The 20,406-nt window shown below is 50.1% G+C and overlaps 2 protein-coding genes across 5 annotated transcripts; one reads left to right on the plus strand and one right to left on the minus strand.

The window, feature by feature from the left end:
* Positions 1–241: 241 nt before the first annotated feature.
* On the plus strand, positions 242–16,242 carry Cnot3 (CCR4-NOT transcription complex subunit 3). Of its 4 annotated transcripts, none has more exons than XM_032894558.1 (18): positions 242–577; positions 5,827–5,901; positions 6,008–6,075; positions 6,290–6,364; positions 6,507–6,596; positions 6,820–6,948; positions 7,046–7,141; positions 8,200–8,422; positions 8,514–8,647; positions 9,206–9,262; positions 10,631–11,012; positions 11,093–11,216; positions 11,957–12,155; positions 13,133–13,232; positions 13,325–13,523; positions 13,740–13,872; positions 14,517–14,642; positions 15,870–16,242. In XM_032894558.1, the coding sequence occupies exons 2-18, from the start codon at positions 5,877–5,879 to the stop codon at positions 15,966–15,968; spliced, it is 2,259 nt and encodes a 752-aa protein (XP_032750449.1). In that variant the 5' UTR covers positions 242–577; positions 5,827–5,876; the 3' UTR covers positions 15,969–16,242. The 4 variants fall into 4 exon arrangements, with proteins under 4 accessions (XP_032750449.1, XP_032750448.1, XP_032750451.1 ...); XM_032894557.1 differs by having other exon boundaries at positions 242–566; XM_032894560.1 differs by having other exon boundaries at positions 242–566; positions 10,631–10,832.
* Positions 15,258–20,403, minus strand: Leng1 (leukocyte receptor cluster member 1). Its single transcript, XM_032894562.1, has 4 exons — positions 20,024–20,403; positions 18,600–18,776; positions 17,677–17,927; positions 15,258–16,502 (listed from the first exon to the last, which is right to left on the minus strand). The coding sequence occupies exons 1-4, from the start codon at positions 20,153–20,155 to the stop codon at positions 16,283–16,285; spliced, it is 780 nt and encodes a 259-aa protein (XP_032750453.1). The 5' UTR covers positions 20,156–20,403; the 3' UTR covers positions 15,258–16,282.
* Between the last annotated feature and the right edge of the window lie 3 nt (positions 20,404–20,406).

Raw genomic sequence — 20,406 nt, forward strand, 5'->3', positions numbered from 1 at the left:
TGCTCTGAGGAGGGGAGGAGGAGGAGGAGCCGGGAAGAAAAACCCGAGCCAATCCAAGCAAGTTGAGCGGGAGGCCAATCGAACGCCGCGCCCTGAAGAGAGCAGCCAATCCTAGCGAGAGGGCTAGCCTCATTCTCACTAGGAACCAATGGGGCGCGCCTAACGGCGCGGAGCGACGTGCTGCGGGAGCAATGACGGACCTATATTCGGGGCTCGGGGGCGGGCCGGCGCCAGAGACGAGAAGAGAGGAGGGGAGGCCTCCTCCGCCGCCGCCATCTTGGACCGGGCCCGTTCAGCTTCCGTGGAGCCGTCGGCAGCCGCTGCCAGGCCTTTCCTTGATCCCTGAATCCCCTCCTCGGTCGTCTAGAACAATCCCGGGCTCACTTCCTCTATCAACAACCCAACCCCACTTCCGGCTTTCGCGCCCTCTTATCGCGATAGCGCCCGGACTCGGGGCGCGAGGAAAGAGGAAAAAAAAAAAAAAGGCGGCGGGCGGGCGCTCGCCTCTCTCTCCCCCCTCCTCGCCTGTCGCGATACGCTCCGCAGCGGCGGCGCCAGCTCCTGCGGTGAGCGTCAGGTTCGACTGGGCCGGACCCCTTCCCCTCTTCCCTCAGCTCCATCGGCCGACTTCTTGCTCCGCGACTCCGCCGCCTGTCGCGACACGGCCTCAGCTCCCTCCGGGCCCTGGCCGCGCGCTCGGGCCCGGCTTTGGCTCGGGCGGGCGGGGACCCTCTCCTCTCTCTGTCCTCCCGCATCCGGACTCCCGCGTGGCAGAGCGCCGGCCCCGGGTGTGAGGTGCCCGCCCTCCTCCGCGTCTGGCTGGACTTGGAGCGGTCGGCGCGCATCGGTCCGCGGAGGGGTCTTTCTGCTGTGGGCGCGGGGGCCACTCCTGCAGTCATTCCTTCCCCGGGAGCTCCATTTGGGAGCGTTGCCTCAGTGCACCCGAAAGCTCCAGTTTGTTGGTGTCTTGATAGGGGGAAGCCTCATTGGAAGAGATGGATCTTGTGGAGGAAAAAGTCCCCAAGACCCGAGGTGCAGTTCCCGTTGTGAGTTGGAGCCTAAGCCAAAGTTTCCACCTAGTCCTCACAGCTATAGCAGTGAAGTCTCCTAGAGGTCCCTTTCCACAAGTCTTCTTTTAAAGGAAGCATGTTTTTTGTTTTGTTTTAACACTCCCTCGCCAAACCTTGGATTCAGGACTGTACTGTGTTGCTCACTTCCTGGCTTCACGTCTTTACATCTTTGAGGTGGGGTATCAGCGGCCTCTAGCTTTGGGGAATGCAAGCTCCTCGAAGGTGCACGCTGTCGCCTCCGTGGTTGAAGCTTCCTAGTGGTCAAGTTTACTAGTATTGCTGTGTGTGGTGAGGGCCTAGATCTGTGTAGGTGGAATGTGAGCTCCCATGCTTTCAGTTGTTGGTGCTCTCCTGTTGGGGCAGTTGAAGCACCTCTTCTAAACAGCTGTCATCTCTTAGGATTAGCTTTCTGCCCTTTTGTCTAGGGGTTTCCTCACTGTCTCCCTTCCCCACTCATCACATTGACTGCCATCTCTCTGTATTTCCATTCTCATCTTCCCAGTCTGTGAATATGTGATCTTCTATAATTGAAATCCACTGGGTCAAAGCGTTGTTTCATAGCTAGAATGAAACCAACTGGCACCCTGTAGGACTGCCAGCTTTCCTCGCCTGAGTCTTCTGCCTTTCTCCCTGTAGTTGTGTTGTCTTTGTGGGGTAGTGTTGTCACCTGCCAGGTAAAGTTCTTTCTGTCTTTGCTATTGGCATCATATTTCTTGGATTTGAGATGGCCACACCACCATTGTACCCACTGTGAGGCGAGGAGTATCCTGGGTGTGGGTGCCCATAGCTAGTGTGACGACTCCTTTGTTTTTCTATGCATCTGAAGTGATGGTTCCTTGTGCTGTATCTGAGTCCTGGGTGAGAGACCACCGAGGTCACTTTGCTTGGGACTAAAGATTCTAAGGGGTGACTTTTCAAGGTGTGGGTTTCTCCTTACCTTTGCTCTGGGGCCTCTCCAGGGGCAACAGTTACTTCTAACCAGGATCTACATTATCCACCTCATAGAAACCTCATGTGGCAGTGCCAGCATCCTCCAGTGGGTTCAAGTTCCACTTTCAGTGCTGCTTGCCACCATTCCTGGCTTCAGTGTGAGCCCTCTTAGCTGCCTTGCACTATGCTCCAAGATGCTTGTGTGGCCACTAAGCAGTACCAGGCTTCAAAATTAAGGTTGTACCCCTTCGTCAGGTCTCTGTATGACGCCTTGACACCTGTGGTGAAAAGTTCTGTAGACTGTTTTGTTTTTGGCTCCTATATTGAGTCTTGATTTGAGGATTTGCTACAGCTGTGGACAGAGTAGCCTAATGATTTAGCTTCCACCAGATGCCCAGCTTCCTCCATGCTGTTTGAGACCCTTCACCATCTGTCTGTATATTCTGTTTGAAGGTGCTTGCCTACCTCAAAAGGGCCCTGTAGTGATGGTCTCCCAAAGCAGGTCTTGGAAAATGGGGTGGGCAGTCTTCTATGGTGGCACCTCTAATTTGAGGCTCCAACACCAGCCCTCTCTCTGTCTGCTGAGCTTCTGAGGTATGTGCACCTTTTTTGTGTAAAGTGGTTTTTGTTTTGTTTTATGTGGAAAGAATGTATTGCTTCCACTCTGGCTGAGACTCCAGCCTCTAAAACACAAATTCCTGGGTCTGTGGGCCTTGCCCTGCTCTGGAGAGTCAGCCTTGTGCCAGTCATATATTGTCTTCTTTATTCACAGCTGTGCCCATATTACATGTTTTTTAATTTTTAAATTTATTTTTAGTCTACATGCATTTTGCCTCCACACGTGTAAGTACACTGTATGTGTGCTGTACCTGAGAAGGCTATTGGTCCCCCTGGAACCGGAGTTATACACAGTTGTGAGCTGTCTTATAGGTGCTGGTAAATGAACCTGGCAACAAGTGCTCTTAATCTCTGAGTCATTTCTAGCCCCTAAAACTTTTTAATTATGTATTTTCTTAAATCTTGTCTTTCTGTATGTTCGTGCATACCTTGGCAGATATGTGTGAGCAGTCAGAAAAACTTTGAGAAGTTGATTCTTGTTTTCACTATTTGGGACCTAGGGGTTGAATCCAGATCACTAATCTTCATAGCAACTACCTTTACTTACTCAGCTGGCTAACTGGCCCTTAATTTTTATTTATTCATTCATTCATTCTATCTATCTAATCTAATCTAATCTAATCTAATTTAATCTATGTAGTTCTTGATGGCCTGGAACTCACTATGTAGACCAAGCTTGAACTCACAGGTCTGTCTGCCTCTGCCTTCTAAGTGCTGGGATTAAAAGTACTGGACCAACATTTGTTTATTAGGTTGTTAGAGAGAATGTGTTTACCCAGGTGCTTTTGCACATATATACATGCCAGCAACATATATGTGGAAGGTAGAGGGCACCTTTTTTTTTTTTTTTTTCTTTTCAATTTTTCGGAGCTGGGGACCGAACCCAGGGCCTTGCGCTTGCTAGGCAAGCGCTCTACCACTGAGCTAAATCCCCAACCCCTAGAGGACACCTTTTGAGAGTTGGCGCTCTCTTTACCATGTAAATCTTGGAAATTGAATTTAGTCAGGCTTGGTGGCAAGAAATTATGTAGAACCTACTCACTGGTCCTTTGTTGTCCCTGTTCTTTGGTGCCTTGCTTTTGGAACCTTTAGGACTACTGTCAGTTTTTGTGGCCACTGTTCATTCCTCTTGCTGCAGGCCTGTATCACCTCCTCCCCAGTGCTACAGTACCAACCACTTCAATGTGGAGGTAGGATAGGGCCTCACCTCTTTAAGGATGGAGTTCTTTGCCCAGGTTGCAGTGCCTGTCCAGAACCCTCCTGCGGGCTCTTGGGACAAAGTGGGTAGTGTAATAAGCTCTTGTTTAACATTCCTTCCTTCCCTGGTATAAAAAGAGACTTCTCTGTGCTCATGGATATTAGAGCCAAGACTTATTCCTGCTCAAGGTCCTGAATACCTCCTGCTGTTGTCCAGGCAAGGTCCCTAGATCAGAGGTCCTTATCCTACTTCAGTCTTCTCTCTGGGGCTCTTTGCTGAGTTCCTTTGGTGGTTACTTCATGTTCCGGAGATTCCTGTAGTATGGTGTCAGCTAATCCTCAATTGAGAGTGCTGTGTGCACTCTTTTTGATAGGTCCTTTACTAAGGATATTTAAGTTCCCACAGTCTGAGTTGCCACCCATAGCTACCTCCCCACAGAGTGGGACCCTACAGAGTTAATTTTTTAAATTCATTTTCAGAGAAGGCATCAGCCCCATCCACTCTAGGCGTCTTTCTAAATCTGCCCCCTAATGGCAGTGTCCCATGCTGTGATTAGTACAAATGAAAATACTGAGCCAGGCATTGTGGTACATTCCTGTAACCTTAGCATTTGGGAGAACAAAGTGAAAATGTAAGTTCAAAGTCATCCTGAGTGATATATACTAAGACTCTGTCTTAGAAAAGGAAAGATTTTATTTTGTCTGTTGTACTGGTTATAGTACATTAGGTGGCTAGCTGAAAGGTTTTCCACATCACACCTTTTGTTAAGACTTAAGTATTCCAGTTTCCTTGGTATTAAGGACCCTCAATCTGGCTACCTTCCTGGTTGGAACTCTTGATCCTAGGAGTGAGACTGTTTCTGCCTTTATAGCTAAGAGCTATATTGGGGCACCCTTGCTATGTGTCTAGTTCTCAGAGCCTTGCTTTTTATTATATCCATTGGGGAGAGGATTACAGCTTGGGTTAGAAGCTCAAAAACTCTCTTAGGGTCCAAAACCCTTTTAGGGTCCTTCCTCTCCAGGTTGCCCTATTCAGTGTCAACTTTTGTGGTGTGGATTTCCCTGCTGACAGACCTCCCCTCCTCAGTCCTTTGTCCTCAGGCTCCTCTGAATTAAACTCAGCTACCTTCAGAATAAAAATAGGTGTCTCTGTACATTTTTGTTTCTGCCCTGATAGGTTCGTGTTTTTGAGTCTAAATTGCTAGTCTATCTGATGTGGATTTCCTCCACGTGTGCAGATCTGCTCACTCACAGCTAAGGTGGTTCTTCACTTTTATCTTTTTGAGATTTCTATCTTCTTCTAACCCTCCTTGAGCTGCTGCCTCTTGCTCCCAAGTTTCTATAGCCATTTTTAGTATCAGGCTTCTGCTGTGGAATAAATTTCTTGGAAGTGTAGTACCCTTTTTTTTGGACATCCTGCCTTGTCTTGTATGAATGGGTCTTGATCATCATAGTTGCAGAAGTGTCCCGTCTCTCTTCCCCTTCAGCTTACACCGCTTAGCCTTTCCAGGAGCCCCCAGCCTCATGTATTTTTTGACTTACCTGGAGTGGCCTCTTCCAGTCACTTCTGCTGCCAAACCCTCGGTTTAGAAAATGTCATTTCTAGAGCTAATGCTTCCATCCCAGCAGTCAACCTGTGTGCTACATGTGCTCTAGTGATATTAGGGCACAGATACTCTGTATTTTAGAAATTTTCTACTTAAGTCAGAGGCTCACAAATAAGATATACTATTCTTTGTTTCAACAGTTTCCCAGATTCCAGTCTGCCAATTGAAGGACTGTAAGAGTAGGCCAGATTTCCCTTGTTAGATAGGAACTGTAGCTGGGAATGTAGCTAGATGAGAGCACTAGCATGTACAAGGCCCTAACTTCTATCAGGTGGGGAAGGGCAAGTAAATGTTTCTTCCCTCTACCATCCTACCTGCCCCATGGTTCCTACCCATGTCCATAACTCTTGAGTTTGGACCAGCCAAGGAATGGATGTTAAGTCTTTCTCAATTTTTCCTGGCAGCGTCCGTTTCTAAGAGAGTATGAAGAGAGTGCGTCTGTAGGGCAGGGAAGATGGCGGACAAGCGCAAACTCCAAGGTAATAGACTGTCTGCTGTTCATGTGGCCATATGCCCTTTCTTCCAGGAATTTCTCTGGATATTTACTATCTTAGCAGGGTCCTAACAATCTTGCTCCCTGGCCAGGTGAGATTGATCGCTGCCTCAAGAAGGTGTCCGAAGGTGTGGAGCAGTTTGAAGATATTTGGCAAAAGGTAAGGGCCTAGGAACCTCAAAATTTGTTGTCTGTGGGGCGAAGAATCAAGAGGTTCAGGGTCTTGGGGTCTTGACCAGGGAAGCATCTCTGAGATCGACTGTGGGGAGGGGGTCCTAGATTTCCCAGATGAGGAAGAAAGAGACGACCTTTACTGCTATGGCGAGTTCTGGGCAGCCACTTTCACATTGACTGCTGAATTCTTCATCCCTCAGCTCCACAATGCAGCCAACGCGAACCAGAAAGAAAAGTATGAGGCTGACCTAAAGAAGGAGATTAAGAAGCTACAAGTGAGGGGGCTGGGGATGGACTCTTGTGTCCTATGGGAGGAGGGATGGGGACAGTGGACTGCTGGGTCCCAGGGAGAAAAGGTCATTGAGGGCCCCAGTTTCCAGGTCTGCAGCCTAATTATTTTGCTGCTTTTCCCTTCAGCGGCTGAGGGACCAGATCAAGACATGGGTAGCATCCAATGAGATCAAGGACAAAAGGCAGCTTATCGAAAACCGCAAGCTCATTGAAACGGTAGGAAACTAGAGCCTGGGGTTTTCTGGGGTGGGGATATGGTCAGGCTCTTGGGACTCAAGAAGGCAGAGGTGGGGTGGTCACTACAGAGTCCTTGGGAGGAGTAATGTTTCCATAATTAAGGGAAGGGCAGAGATGAGGGTTCAGGCTGTTTCTAGCATTGCTGGCCTTTATATCCCCTCTCTCACCTTTGAGCACTGTCTGCCAACTGTACTCTCTACAGCAAATGGAACGGTTCAAAGTTGTGGAACGAGAGACCAAAACCAAAGCCTATAGCAAGGAGGGTCTCGGTCTGGCTCAGAAGGTGGACCCTGCCCAGAAGGAGAAGGAAGAGGTTGGCCAGTGGCTCACGGTAAGTTGGGACAGAGAAGAAAGGAAGCACTTGGGCCCAGACTTAAATATATACTAGGGCCTTGAGGACAAACCCCTCTTCCCTTCTCTTCCCCCAGAACACCATTGACACCTTAAATATGCAGGTGGACCAGTTTGAGAGTGAGGTGGAGTCACTGTCGGTACAGACGCGCAAGAAGAAAGGCGATAAGGATGTGAGTGGTGGGGTACCATTACCCACAGGGTAGGGGTGGATGTGGCCTGTGAACAGAGGACATCTGGAGGTTCATAGGATCCTGGTTCTGGAGAGATTGGAGAGGCAGGATGAGGCAGCTTAGCTGGCTGAGTTATGGTATAGGGAGGAGGTGAGACCAGGATATTGAGATATCTGGATAGACATTGTAGCCATTGTCGGGGCAGTTTAAGTGAAGATAGACTTAGGTTTAGCTGGGACCACAGAGTGAGACCTGAAGGGAGGACCAAATTGGGAAGGTACATAGCACTCTAACGATCCCCAGGTTCTCAGGAAGGGGTTGGTGTGTCTCTAAGAACCAGACACTGTAGGAAACCCAGAAATGGTTTGGGCCAAAGTCATATGTTAAGGTCTCAAATCTTACACCTCTAGGATTGTAAAGGTGTGAGTTCAAAGGGTGTCAACTATGTCTTCTTAATGGCATCACCAGGGCAGGGAAGTTCTGATGGGATGGAAAGTGAGACAGATGTTACTGGGAGAGAAAAGAGTGGATCCTTGCCAAAAGGAGGAATTTGAAGCTGGCACTAAGGTGTTAAGTTGTAAAGGAATTGGAACCTTGAGAAGAGCCAGGAGCTCTCTGTGGCTGCCTTAAGGGGTAAATGGACAGCAAGTTTCCTTCCCATGGGCTCTATCCTTATTACTATCATCACTGCTGCAGTGAGATAGGATGTGTATTTCCGGCAGAGGTCAGAATGGTGGGAGGCCTGGATAAGACTTGCTGACAGGTGAGCCAGGTAGAAGCCAAGTTGTAGGGTAGCCCAGTGTTATAGGTTTCTAGGGATTTCTAGAGTCCAAAGGGTTTGAGGAGAAAGAAATGGATCCTTCAGATGTCAGAAACCTCACACTGGTCCTCACTGGGACAGAGGGTGGGCAGACTTCTCATTGGCCCATGTTAAGAGGGGCTGGAGCAGAGGCACCTTTGGGGTATCCTGGAGATGGGGGACTGAGGACAGGTTTTGTGGGGGCAGGAGGGCTGGCCAGGTGCTCTGCAGCCCCTGAGCCTGGCCCTGGGCTCGCCAGCAGAAGCAGGACCGGATTGAGGGCTTGAAGCGGCACATCGAGAAGCACCGCTACCATGTACGTATGCTGGAGACCATCCTGCGCATGCTGGACAATGACTCCATCCTGGTTGATGCCATCCGCAAGATCAAGGATGATGTAGAGTACTACGTTGACTCATCCCAGGACCCCGACTTTGAAGAGAATGAGTTCCTCTATGACGACCTGGACCTCGAGGACATTCGTGAGGCCCTGGGCTGACCTTCATGGCACAGAGGGTGAGGGCAGGAGGCATAGCTGTGCCAACTAAGCATGCTGCTCCCCTACCCCCACAGCACAGGCGCTGGTCGCCACCTCCCCCCCCAGCCACAGCCACATGGAGGACGAGATCTTCAACCAGTCTAGCAGTACACCCACCTCAACAACCTCCAGCTCTCCCATCCCACCCAGCCCAGCTAACTGCACTACGGTAAGTGTCCAAGGTTATTAATAATTTAGGTTCCCAAGATGGTGGCCAAAGGGGAGTCAAAAGCCAGTCTTGCCTTAGAGAGGGCAGTTCAGGAAGTGAACTCTAGGCTTTTTGTGCTCTGGGGTCCTCCCTAGTGTGGGATGAATATAAAAAGCTAAAAGATAGATCCTGGATTTCCACTCAGGTTTAGGGTGCATGTGGATCTTTGGTGGTGGTAGTCAGGAAGAGCTGGAGTGTGGAGTGCCAGAAGAGCTGAGCAGCTGGGAATTTCCCTTCCGACAGGGATCCTGGGTCAAAGTCTATAAGGGAAGGAGTCCTGGGCACGTCACAGGATGGGAGTGAGTGCTGGCTCTCAGAAGGTGGTACTGATAAGCTCAGATTTTTAGGTGTTAATCAAAATTTGTGGCTGAGTATTAGAACAGCTCTGGAGTACAAGGCTAGTCAGATGGGCCTATGAGAGATTAAGAGTAGTAAGGGCCCTCCTGTGTCCCTAAAGGATTGCCCTCTGTTTTGGGACCCTGGAGGTCACAGTTTTTTACTTTACTTCCCTTGCCTCAGGAAAACTCTGAAGATGATAAGAAGAGAGGCCGCTCTACAGATAGTGAAGTCAGCCAGGTGGGTCCAAGTCTAAATCTGATGGCTTGTAACTTGTTTATTGAGTGGTCTCCAAAATTACTGAAGCTGGAGGGCTGGCCACAATGCTGGGCTCTTGGGACAGGTGTGCCAGAAACAGTGCTACCCTGAGGGCAGGGTGATGACTGGTGTTGTGGTTGAGGTGGCCTGTTGTCTGACCTGTAGAGGAAGACTGGATGGTACTGTCAGCAGCAGTAGGTCACACAGGAAACTGCTGCAAGAAGTTAGGAAGTATGATAGGTGGGCTGTTGGACTAAAGACTCTTTGGTCTCTGAAAGAGCCAAGCAGCCTGAGAAGTGATCCAGAGGTCAAACTGCCTGTGCTATGCTGACTGCAGAAAGCACTTCCTGAGAGAGGAAGGCAGTATGTGGCACTTCTGAATTCCTTTAGATCCTAGTGAGTGAACTCTTAGCTCTGTCAATTTCTCCTAAGATAGGAACATATCTTAGGAGACAGGAATGTTGTTGAAAGAGCCCAGAACATCTCTAGGCTAATAGAAGGAACCAGTCCCTTGTGGGAGTACCTAAGTACACACTAATGAAGTTAATGTGGAGACCAGGGTTGGGGAGTAGCAAGGGTAATGGAGTGAGGAGGCAAGGCTGGGACAGGGAATCCTAGGGGTGGGCCTAGCTCTGCCATTTTGTCAGGTACCCCACGCCCCACACCCTGGGACTGTAAAGCAGTGGTCCCAGGAAAAAAGTGACTGGCCAATTCCCTTAGGTACTTGGTAAGTGAGATTTTTTTGTGGTGGTTAGAAGGCTAGGAGGCAGTTTGGTATGGCAGCCTGGTTGTTGGAGCTTAGTTGAAGAAGAGATGCCCTGGTTCTAGAGCACTGCATTTTATAAGTATCTGATTGTCCCAGTTCCCTTACTCTTGAAACATTTAGGCTGATCCAAGTAATCACAAATTGAGGTTGGGGTTTTTGTTTTTGGTGTTTGTTTCTTTTGGAAGAGCATGTCACTTGTAGCCTATACTGGCCTGAACTCTCCAAATAGACAAGGCTAATCTCAAACTGATAGAGATCTGCCTGTCTCTGCCTCTCAAATGCTAGGATCAAAGGCATGTGCCACCACTTCAGGTCTCAAGTTCCGGGTATTTGAGAGTTTCCCTTGGTCTCTTGTCTTAACAACCTAACCTCTGTCAGATTCATGTGGACTATGGGAACAATGTCCAGGGAAAACTTGGGACAGCTGAATGGGCTGGAAAAAAAGATGATTGAAGTCTCCTAGTACCCCAGAGAATGTAGGCAGTTGATAGCAGGTCAGAGGTGAGGCAGGAAGACAGTAAGGGAGTGGTGGGTAGGGAACAGGCTGGTCTAGTACCTGACCCTCTGTTTTTTCTTTCCTGCAGTCTCCAGCCAAAAATGGCTCCAAGCCTGTCCACAGCAACCAGCACCCCCAGTCCCCAGCTGTGCCGCCCACCTACCCCTCTGGCCCCCCACCTGCCACTTCTGCCTTGAGCTCCACCCCTGGCAACAATGGGGCCTCTACCCCAGCAGCACCTCCAAGTGCCCTGGGCCCTAAGGCCAGTCCAGCTCCCAGCCACAACTCGGGTACTCCTGCCCCCTATGCCCAGGCTGTGGCCCCACCCAATGCCAGCGGGCCCAGCAATGCCCAGCCCCGGCCCCCCAGTGCCCAGCCAAGCGGGGGAAGTGGTGGTGGCAGCGGAGGGAGCAGCAGCAATAGTAACAGTGGCACAGGCGGAGGGGCTGGCAAGCAGAACGGTGCCACCAGTAAGTGGAGGCCAGTTTGGGGGACAGGGCAAGGTGGGCAGTAGCTGACAGCCTGTTTACACTTGTCCTTTTTTCCCCAGGCTATAGTTCGGTTGTGGCAGACAGCCCTGCAGAGGTGGCCCTGAGTAGCAGTGGGGGCAGCAGTGCCAGCAGCCAAGCCCTGGGGCCCACATCGGGCCCTCATAACCCAGCTCCCAGCACCTTGTGAGTTGTGGGGTAACAGTGTGTGGGCACAGGCTCTCATGCCACTCTTGTTTTGGGTTCCAAGTTCGGCCCTTCTTGTGTAGTATCCAGTGTATCCTTTCACCTCCGCAAGGGTTCTTGTCCCTGCTTCTTAGGGACTAGGACATGTGTACATTAGTTCCCAGCTTTGCTCTTTTGTTTTTTTACTGTGGGTTTACTATGCTGTCATCCCATTTCTGTTCTTTGCTCTGAGGCAACCTGACTCCCAGGAGTGTGGGGGCTTTTCCAAGAAAAATGTCCTAGGGGTTGGGGATTTAGCTCAGTGGTAGAGTGCTAGGCACAAGGCCCTGGGTTCGGTCCCCAGCTCCGAAAAAAAAGAAAAGAAAAGGAAAAAAAATGACCTAGTCTTCCATTTCTTCAGCCTACCATCAGATTACTAAGGAAAAGATCTGCTGCCTTGTCATCCATCCTCATTACCAGCCCTAGTGGGATTGCACCATGTGCATCTGTGCAAGGCTACTTGTTCTATAACAGAAAGAAACTGTCTATTCCCAGTCTGTTTCACTGGTAGTTCTAGAATGATCCCATCCCCTAGTTTTCCTCTGTCTTTTAGCTTCATTAGCTGTTGGGGGATCCTAGAGATTGGATTCACTTCTGCATGCTCCAGCTGTCTAGCTTTCAGCTCCCCCTTTTGGATCCCATATTCTGTGCCTGTCCGTCTTCAAGGACATTAATTTGATTCTCCTCCATTCTTTACCCAGAAAGGAATCCAGTACAGCAGCCCCATCCGGGGCTGGGAGTGTGGCTTCAGGCTCAGGGAACAACTCAGGGGGACCCAGCCTCTTGGTGCCACTGCCTGTAAATCCCCCCAGTTCTCCAACGCCCAGCTTCAGTGAAGCCAAGGCAGCTGGCACTCTTCTTAATGGTCCCCCACAGTTCAGCACCACCCCAGAAATCAAGGTAAGTTCCTCAGGTGTGAGCCCTGAGCCCATCTTGGGACAGGAAATCCCAATGAGAACCCCTACCTAGTGGGGAAACATCTTAAAAGTTCTCCTGAGTGGGCGATACGGCTTTAGCATGGTTTTGAGGGGAGGAGAAGCAAAGTGACACCTTGTGGAGAGACTCCTGGAAGGCTGTAGGTGGGATGGGGGAAGAGTAGCTTGAAGGACTCAGCCTTATTGGCTACGACTAGTCAGAACATGTCCCTCCAAGAGATCTGGGGTGCAGGTCTGTGGGTAGGTTTCAGTGATAGAAGACTTGTACAGAGTGGGTAGAAGAGCCAGCCCTAAGCTGCTTCACCAGGGAACACAGTGTGGGGGCTGCAGACCCAACCTACTGATGTTCCCAAGGAGACTGAATGCCCAAGGGATGGCCGACACCCTTAAGGCAACAAGAGAGCCTGAAATTCTACCAACCACCTCCCTCAAAATGCTATACCACTGTGGGCAGTCCAGTGGGTGTTCCCCCAGCATGGAAGTGTGTGCTTGTCCACTGTACTTTGTAGGGTCATATTTCCTCTGGAATGTTGTGGACCCTGCACAGAGGAGTGAACTCTCACAAATCTGATGGTGATTGGTGACTTCAGATTTACAGCTTCCCTACAGCCGTGTTTTTAGAATTATATGGTTAGTTCTTGCAAATAGGGAACTGGCAACAGCAGGTTATGCAGAGTATACGGAACCTTTTAGGCTGTGCTTTTTTAAGATTTATTTACTTTATGTGACTACACTGTCACTGTCCTCAGACACCAGAAGAGGGCATCTGATCCCATTACAGAGGGTTGTGAGCCACCATGTGGATGCTGGGAGTTGAACTCTGGACCTTTGGAAGAGCAGTCAGTGCTCTTAACCACTGACTGCTCCAGCCCCTAGGCTGTACATTTTTGTGCAGCTCAGTTTCTGCTCAGGTCTTAAGGCTCGGCCCCTTTCTCTTCCCAGGCCCCTGAACCTCTGAGCTCTCTGAAATCCATGGCAGAACGGGCAGCTATCAGCTCTGGTATTGAGGACCCTGTGCCAACGTTACACCTAACTGATAGAGGTGACAGTCATGGGATAGTGGGGAGGGCAAAGGCAAAAAAGGAGCTGACCCCATCCTCATCATTGAAGGGCCTGATGGCCTATCCCCTACAGACATCATCCTGAGCAGCACATCAGCACCACCCACCTCATCCCAGCCACCCCTGCAGCTATCAGAGGTGAACATACCATTGTCACTGGGCGTCTGTCCATTGGGGCCAGTGTCCCTCACCAAGGAGCAGCTATACCAACAGGCCATGGAAGAGGCCGCCTGGCACCACATGCCCCACCCCTCTGACTCCGAGCGCATTCGGTGAGGGGCTGCAGAAGGGGCTGGGACCGGGACTCCCGTGTCTGAGGGAGGAGCTGGTTCCTGGGTCCTGAGAGACTAGGTAGAGTACTCGTCTCAAAGTGCTGAGGACTTGGCTTGGGGCTCCCTAAAGCAGGTTGAAATGTGCTTCTGAACACCCTCTTGAAGGCAGGGCAAGAGCTCAAAGCCACCTGGCACTAAATCCTCACTGGTTCACAGGCAGTACCTTCCCCGGAACCCTTGCCCGACACCCCCCTACCACCACCAGATGCCACCCCCGCACTCGGACACTGTGGAGTTCTACCAGCGCCTGTCAACTGAGACGCTCTTCTTCATCTTCTACTATCTGGAGGTACAGCAGGGCCCCCGGGGCAGCCTCGGGCCCCCCAGCTCCGCCGCCACCGCTGCCATCCCCCCTCGGGCTGGAGGGGCGAGGTGGGTGTCCCACTGCGGCCACTGGGACCGCACCCCTCCCTATCCCAGTCCTGGGCCCCCACAAATCAAACCTGACTCAGTCCCAAAACATTCTAACTGCTAAGGTTCAGGGAGAGGCTGCAGGCCCTAGGCCACGTACAGTTTCCACTGTCAAGAGCTCTCAGCTGCTGGGAAACCCTTTAGTTTAGAATAGCTGCTGAAGTGTAGTAGACACTCCCAAGGCCTCCCTAGAGATTTCTGCAGAACTGTCTGACCTCTTGACAGCAGTGGGTCAGCTCCTCTCCCTCTCCCCTTGAGTTTTCTACTACGTGTCTCCTTTCAGCTTTCATTATGCATTAGTTTCTCTTCTTTCTCAAAGCTTTTCTGAAAGCAATTCTCACCTCCTGTCTCATTTTCTTCTGACCATGGTATGTTTTGTGCTTCCAGCACTGTTTCCAAGTGGACTCCACCCCAGCTGGTCTGTGGTGGGGGTCTGGGTCCAGCCCTGATGCCCTGCCCTGTCCCCCTGCTAAATACCCAATTTGGATACCTTCTGATCTTCCTCTGCATTTTCTTTCCCAGGGAACCAAGGCACAGTACTTGGCAGCCAAGGCCCTAAAGAAGCAGTCCTGGCGATTCCACACCAAGTATATGATGTGGTTTCAGAGGCATGAGGAGCCCAAGACCATCACAGATGAGTTTGAGCAGGTGAGGGGCCCGCCCAACCTGGTCCCATTGAGTATGGCTAGTGTCCCCAATCCCAACCCTCAATCCTTGTTGGCCTTTCTCAAACTTCGAGAAATCTGGTTCCCTAAGTTGTTCACCTATCCTGGGATATGGTCCCTCTCCATTTGTCCATTTCTCAATGCTTTAGTTTTGAGCCATTGTTACTGCTCCCAAAGAGAAGCCTTCCTAGAGCTGCTAACTGCCAGCACCATGCAGCCCTGGGTACTTTTGTTGGGAGCAAGAAATTTTCTAGTTGGCATTTCCCAAACTTGATCTCCACGGCCCCCTTCTCCTTCATTTCCTGGCAAACAGCAGAGCAGGGACTAAGTGTACTTGGAAGTCTGTTTAGTTCATAGTTAGCCTTCTTGAGTCTCAACCACTAGTTGATTGGAAACTCCACTCTCCCTACATACCCCGAAGCCAGCTGATCTGGGTTTGAGCCCAACCCCTGCTGGGTGATCTTGGGCAAGTCAATTTAGCCTCTCTTCCGTTTGTTCCCCTGCCTGTAAAAAATGGGAGTAATAGCACCCACCTCATGCAGTTGTTACAAGGATTAAATGAGTTAATAACATTTAAGTACTAATGGTGCCTGCTATATAGTGAGCGTCATGAATTTTATTGCTTTCAGTTGGTGTGTTTCACAGTGGCTTTCCCCATACATATTTTCCCCACCTACACTTCCAGGTTCCAAGCTGGTTCCCATTCTTAGAGAAATCTGGACTGTCCCCTATATTCTTCCTGACCACTTTGAAGCATTTCAGACACTTGACCTAGCTGCTTTCTTGCTGTATGCTCTCCAACCTTGAGTTCAGCCTTCCTATCTTGCCCTGGTTTGTTCTTTGACATAACTATCTCAGGGCATTGAATCCCTCAGAATCTCAGTTACAATGAATTAAGTAGTGTATTTCCACAGAGCACTTAGATGTTTATGGTGCATATGTTGCATTGTAGGCCACCTGTTGGTGCCCACTCCTCAGTTGTCACTTAACATAAGCTTAGGCCTCATGTTTGTACCTGCAGGCCCAAAAAGGCGAGGCTTGGCCCCCTTCTTCACTTTTAAGGTCACTGAGGGTGGAGTGTGACAGTGCAAGCATGTAGGACAGTTGGCTTGGTACCTCCATGTCCCTGACAACTGCCTCTTGTTCATCTGCCTGGCCCAGATCTCAGCCCCCCTCTTCGTCCACTCACTGACCACCTTCTTCCCGGCCAGGCACCTACATCTACTTTGACTACGAGAAGTGGGGCCAGCGGAAGAAGGAAGGCTTCACCTTTGAGTATCGCTACCTGGAGGACCGGGACCTCCAGTGACACCGGCCCCCTTTACCCTCCCCCTCCCCCGCATGCTGATCCCCCTGCCCAGGTGAGGGCCCTGCCCTGGAAGACTGGGGGAGGCCCAAGGCCATGGGACACCCTCCCGCCCCAGGAAGCAGAGAAGGGATAGGGAAGTTTTCTCTTCCTCTCTGCCCTACCCTGGGGGCCTGGGGGCAAGGGCTGCCCCCTCCTCCCCTCCCCAGTGAGGGACATTTTTTGGTAAACCTATTTTCATTTTGGAAAATATTTATGAATAAATAGTTTTATATGACGGCTGGCACCTGCAGCCTCCCCTATTCCCCCAAAAAAGTTCAGTGGGGAGGAGTTGGGTTCTGCTGGCGGGGTCGCCGAGCCAGTTGGGGGTTGAACTGGGAGTTGTATCGCCGCTTCCGTTCATCTGTCTCTTCCATTTCCACCTGACCTTGCTGGGATACCTGTCCTTGTACCCGGGCCAGCAGGGCCTCTGCTCGAGCTCTCTCAGCTGCTTCCCGCTGAAGACGCTCGGCACGGAGCTTTTCTAGGGAAGGTGGCCTGCAATGAGGAAAGCAAGAGCAGAAAGTTTGAGAGATGCCAGATGCCACCTACCTGGTCCTGGGTTACACGAACAAGTCCTTGGACTACACTATAAGAGCTGTGTCCCTTCAGGTTAAAGCACTCTGAGCAGTATCCTGGGTCCCCCTTACCATTTCAAATAATGTGTTTTTGTTCTCTAACCCCAATAATTCTTAAAACTTCAGTCTCAAAAAATGAGGATTGGTGGCTGAGCTCAATCCCTAGCACCCATCGGCTCAAAATTGTGACTCCAGTTCCAAGGGACCTGGCACCAACACACCAGCAGGCAAAATACTAATGCACATAAAATAAAAATAAATCTTTGTCCGGCAGTGGTGGTACACACCTTTAATCCCAGCACTCCAGGTGGAGACAGGTGAATCTCCCAAGTTTGAGGCTAGCCTGGTCTATAGAGCAAGTTCCAAGACATCCAGGGCTACACAAAGAAACCCTGTCTCAAAAACAAAAACCTGAGGACCAAAGTCAAATAGGCTCTTTACTGTCAGGGTGCCTTCTACTGTGGCAATGAAGGTTTCATAAAAAGCTCTTAATAAAAGAAGAGCTGAATGTGATTGGGCCACATTCTAATCGAAGCACTCAGGAGGCAGAGATGGATCTCTGAGTATGAGGCCAGCCTGGTTTTTACATAGTTCTAGGACAGCCGGTGTAACATTGAAACTCTAAAAACCATAAACCTGAGGGCCACAAAGATCACTTGGGAAGCAAAGGCCAGAGTGACATAGTGATATCCTGTCCCAAAAGAAAAACTGAAGGGCTGGAGAGATGGTTCAGTGGTTAAGAGTACTGGCTGTTCTTTGCGACTTGGGTTTCATTCCCAGCAACCTATATGGTGATTCTCAATGCAACTGTATTCAGTTTCAGGGGACCCAATGCCTTCTAGTCTAAAGGCATCAGCAATTACGTGGTACATAGACATGTAACAAGTACTCATTAAAGTACACATTAGAAAATATATATATATGCTGTATACAAGCTTAGAATCCTTAAGTGTCTCCACAGAGGTCCCTAGACAGCATACCAAGAACCACTTCATCCTGCCTGACCTGCTTAGCCTTTCTGTGGTACCCTGGCTGGTGTGCTAGATCTTCACAAAGTCTCACTCTGCTCTACTGTGGGCCATGTTTATTCTTACTCTCTGGGCTGTTGTTTCGGAGGCCGTTCCTCTCTGGAAGGATGGCTTTCGCTGCTGTGCCTTTTCTTGCCCAGGTGCTTCTGCATCTCCCTCAAGGGGTCCAGTCGATTTTTGATCTTCTCATCTGGGCTTGGGCCTGGAGGGCAGCCTTTTTGCCCTGGGGGTAGCTGGTACCAGGGAGGTTGAGTTTGGGCCTCTGCTGCACTTTGGCCCAAGTATGTCAGAATACCTAGTGCTTTCTCTTGTCTCTCCTGCAGGGGCAAGAAAACAAAATAGTCTTTTCAGTCCCTCTGGGAGCCCTAGGTGTGGCAATAGAAAAACCCAGCGCCTGAGTTTCTGGAGACGGATTGGTAGGCAGTCATTTAACGAGGGAAATTACAAGAATGTTCAGGAACCAGCTTTGCAAAGCATCAGGAGCTTATTTGCAGGAGGAAGAAAAGGAAGGCAGTGGCCTGTGCAGTAATGGAAGATGGAAGAAGCTTAATTTGGGAACAGTCCACAGAAAAGCCAAGCAGAGGAGTGATTTTCAGTGGGAGACAGCACCTTCAAAGTTGGATGAGGTGTAGGAGAGCCACAGTACAAGTCAATAGTTTAAAAAGCACAAATGCTGTCTGGAGGTTTGTGCCTGTGATCCCAACACTTGGCCCAGGGGGCCAAGACAGGGGGATTAAAAACTGGAAGGCACCCTGGTCTATGTAGTTGTGATCTCCTCTCAAAATAAAATAGCTTAAGACTTTCTTTAGTCCCATGAAAAAGGTTTAGCCAGTTTAAGTGTTGTACAGCAATAACCAGCTTGTAGGTGATACCTCTCAGTGCTAAATTTTCTACGCGCTCATCTATCACCATATCCTAACAGTCACAGCCAGTCCCTACCCCACCCACCTATCCCCCCAGGATTCCACCAACAAATGAGGCCAGCTTACTTTTTCCTGTCGTTTCTCTTCCTCATGCTCTTTATTGCCTCTGGGCACTCCTTTCCCTTCTTCCAGCAGCTCCCGAAACAGGTCCACAGGGCCAGAACGAGCTCCTGGGTCTGCTGCTTCCAGCTCAGGCAGTGAGTTTCGGCCCCTGGCTTTCTTCCGTAGGAATTCCGTACGGGCCTATGAAGGGTTATAGGCAGTACATTCTGAGTCCAGAAGTGCTGAGGATATAAGAAGGGTCCATGGGCAGGGAGGGCAGTGGTAGCTCACATCTTTGATCCCAGCACTCTGGTGGCAGAGGCAGGGGGATTTCTGAATTCAAGGTGAGCCTGTTCTATAGAGTGAGTTAGTTAGTTCCAGAACGACACAGAGAAACCCTGTCTTGAAAAATCAAAGGAAAAAAAGAGATGGGGGAATGGAGGTATTGGGAGCCAAAAAAGACACCACTTCTAACTTTGAGTGGAGAACCATTGTTCTTAAACAGTAAACTGGGCTATCAGAGATAGGTGGGAGAAGACCTCTGGCCTAAAACAGAAGACTTTCCAGCCTGGAGTAATAGGGTAGAGGTGGCTTGTTCAGCTATAGAGCCCCTGCTTAGTGTGTATAGTTCGAAGTTCTGTCCCCAGCACAAGTATGTGCATACTCCCAAACTTGTAGCCAAACACTGCTTTCTGGACAAAGGATCTGAACCCAAGGCATGGCTCCAGGTCACCATTCCAAATACAACCCGACTCCAGATAGAGTCTGAATTGCTCAGGATAGTCTCCAATTCACATTACTCCCCTCTCTGTAGCCTTAGTATCTGAGCGTAATTACAAGCTTCACCTTTTTTTTTTTTTTTTTTTTTTAAATTTTAAAGGCCCACACTAATTCATGATCAGATTGGCAAAAGAACTTGAGGGTAAACCAAACTGATCGAGTAACTATTAAAGTCTGTGTTAATGCGTGAGTGGACTTCAATACCAGTGTTCAGGTGGCACAGGCAAGCGGATCTCTGAGCTCGAGACCAGCCTAGTGTACACAGCCAGTTCCAGAACAGCAACAGAGACCCTGTTTCAAATAATGCCTCCAGATGTCCTTCGCTCTCTTGCTGAAGCCGTGGCACTCAAAGCAAGGTGACTGCACCCCTCTAAAATGTTCTAAGAGGAATTTCTCAAATCAAGAGCTCTGAAGGGAGCATACACACAGTGGGTGATCAGTATTAACTTGTGCGGGCAACCTATAAAGTAATCAGAATATTTGTCCAACTCTTCCTGTGTGCTAGCCTATGGTCCCTTCAACGCCGGTGGGGAAATCTAGGAAGGTTTTATGGAAGTTAGCACAGGATTTTCAGAGAAACATCGCCGAACACGCCAAACACACCGACCCGCACCTGACACCAAGTGATAGGCAGGCCGGCCGCGCTTCTGGGCCTGCCCCAGGCTTACCTCTTGCTGAGCGAGCAGCACCCTCCGCTCACGCTCCTTCTCCTCCTCCCGGGCCTGGGCCTCGTCGCGTCGCACGCGAGCGACATTGTCCTTGTTCCGGACGTGCCAGCTCTTCTTGGGTAAGATATTCATGGCTCCAAAGCCGACCTCCGACTGTCAGGCCCACTCTTCAGCACTTCCGATTGGCTCGAGGATGCTCCCGCCCCATGGTTCCACCCTAGCCCGTGCATTGGTTCTGGGCCAATTGCCACACCCCCCTAAACCTTTGTTAGAGATGATTGGCTGAGAAGCTTTCCATCTCAGCCAATCCTAAGCATTTGTAACCTGACCGGACGCTGCAGGAAGAGGCTGGCGAAGAGCTGCCTTGCCTGTCTATCCCTTTA

Source organism: Rattus rattus, chromosome 2, assembly GCF_011064425.1.
Source record: "Rattus rattus isolate New Zealand chromosome 2, Rrattus_CSIRO_v1, whole genome shotgun sequence".
Lineage (NCBI taxonomy): Eukaryota > Metazoa > Chordata > Mammalia > Rodentia > Muridae > Rattus > Rattus rattus.

Excerpts from the sequence above, each read along its gene's own strand:
- Cnot3 (XM_032894558.1), top strand. The coding sequence starts at position 5,877 with ATGGCGGACAAGCGCAAACTCCAAG. Across the intron at positions 5,902-6,007 it reads GGACAAGCGCAAACTCCAAG|GTGAGATTGATCGCTGCCTC; the intron begins GTAATAGACTGT and ends CTCCCTGGCCAG. Across the intron at positions 12,156-13,132 it reads GCACCACCCCAGAAATCAAG|GCCCCTGAACCTCTGAGCTC; the intron begins GTAAGTTCCTCA and ends TTCTCTTCCCAG.
- Leng1 (XM_032894562.1), bottom strand. The coding sequence starts at position 20,155 with ATGAATATCTTACCCAAGAAGAGCTGGCACGTCCGGAACAAGGACAAT. Across the intron at positions 18,777-20,023 it reads TGCTGCTCGCTCAGCAAGAG|GCCCGTACGGAATTCCTACG; the intron begins GTAAGCCTGGGG and ends AACCCTTCATAG. Across the intron at positions 17,928-18,599 it reads AAGAGAAACGACAGGAAAAA|GAGAGACAAGAGAAAGCACT; the intron begins GTAAGCTGGCCT and ends TTGCCCCTGCAG.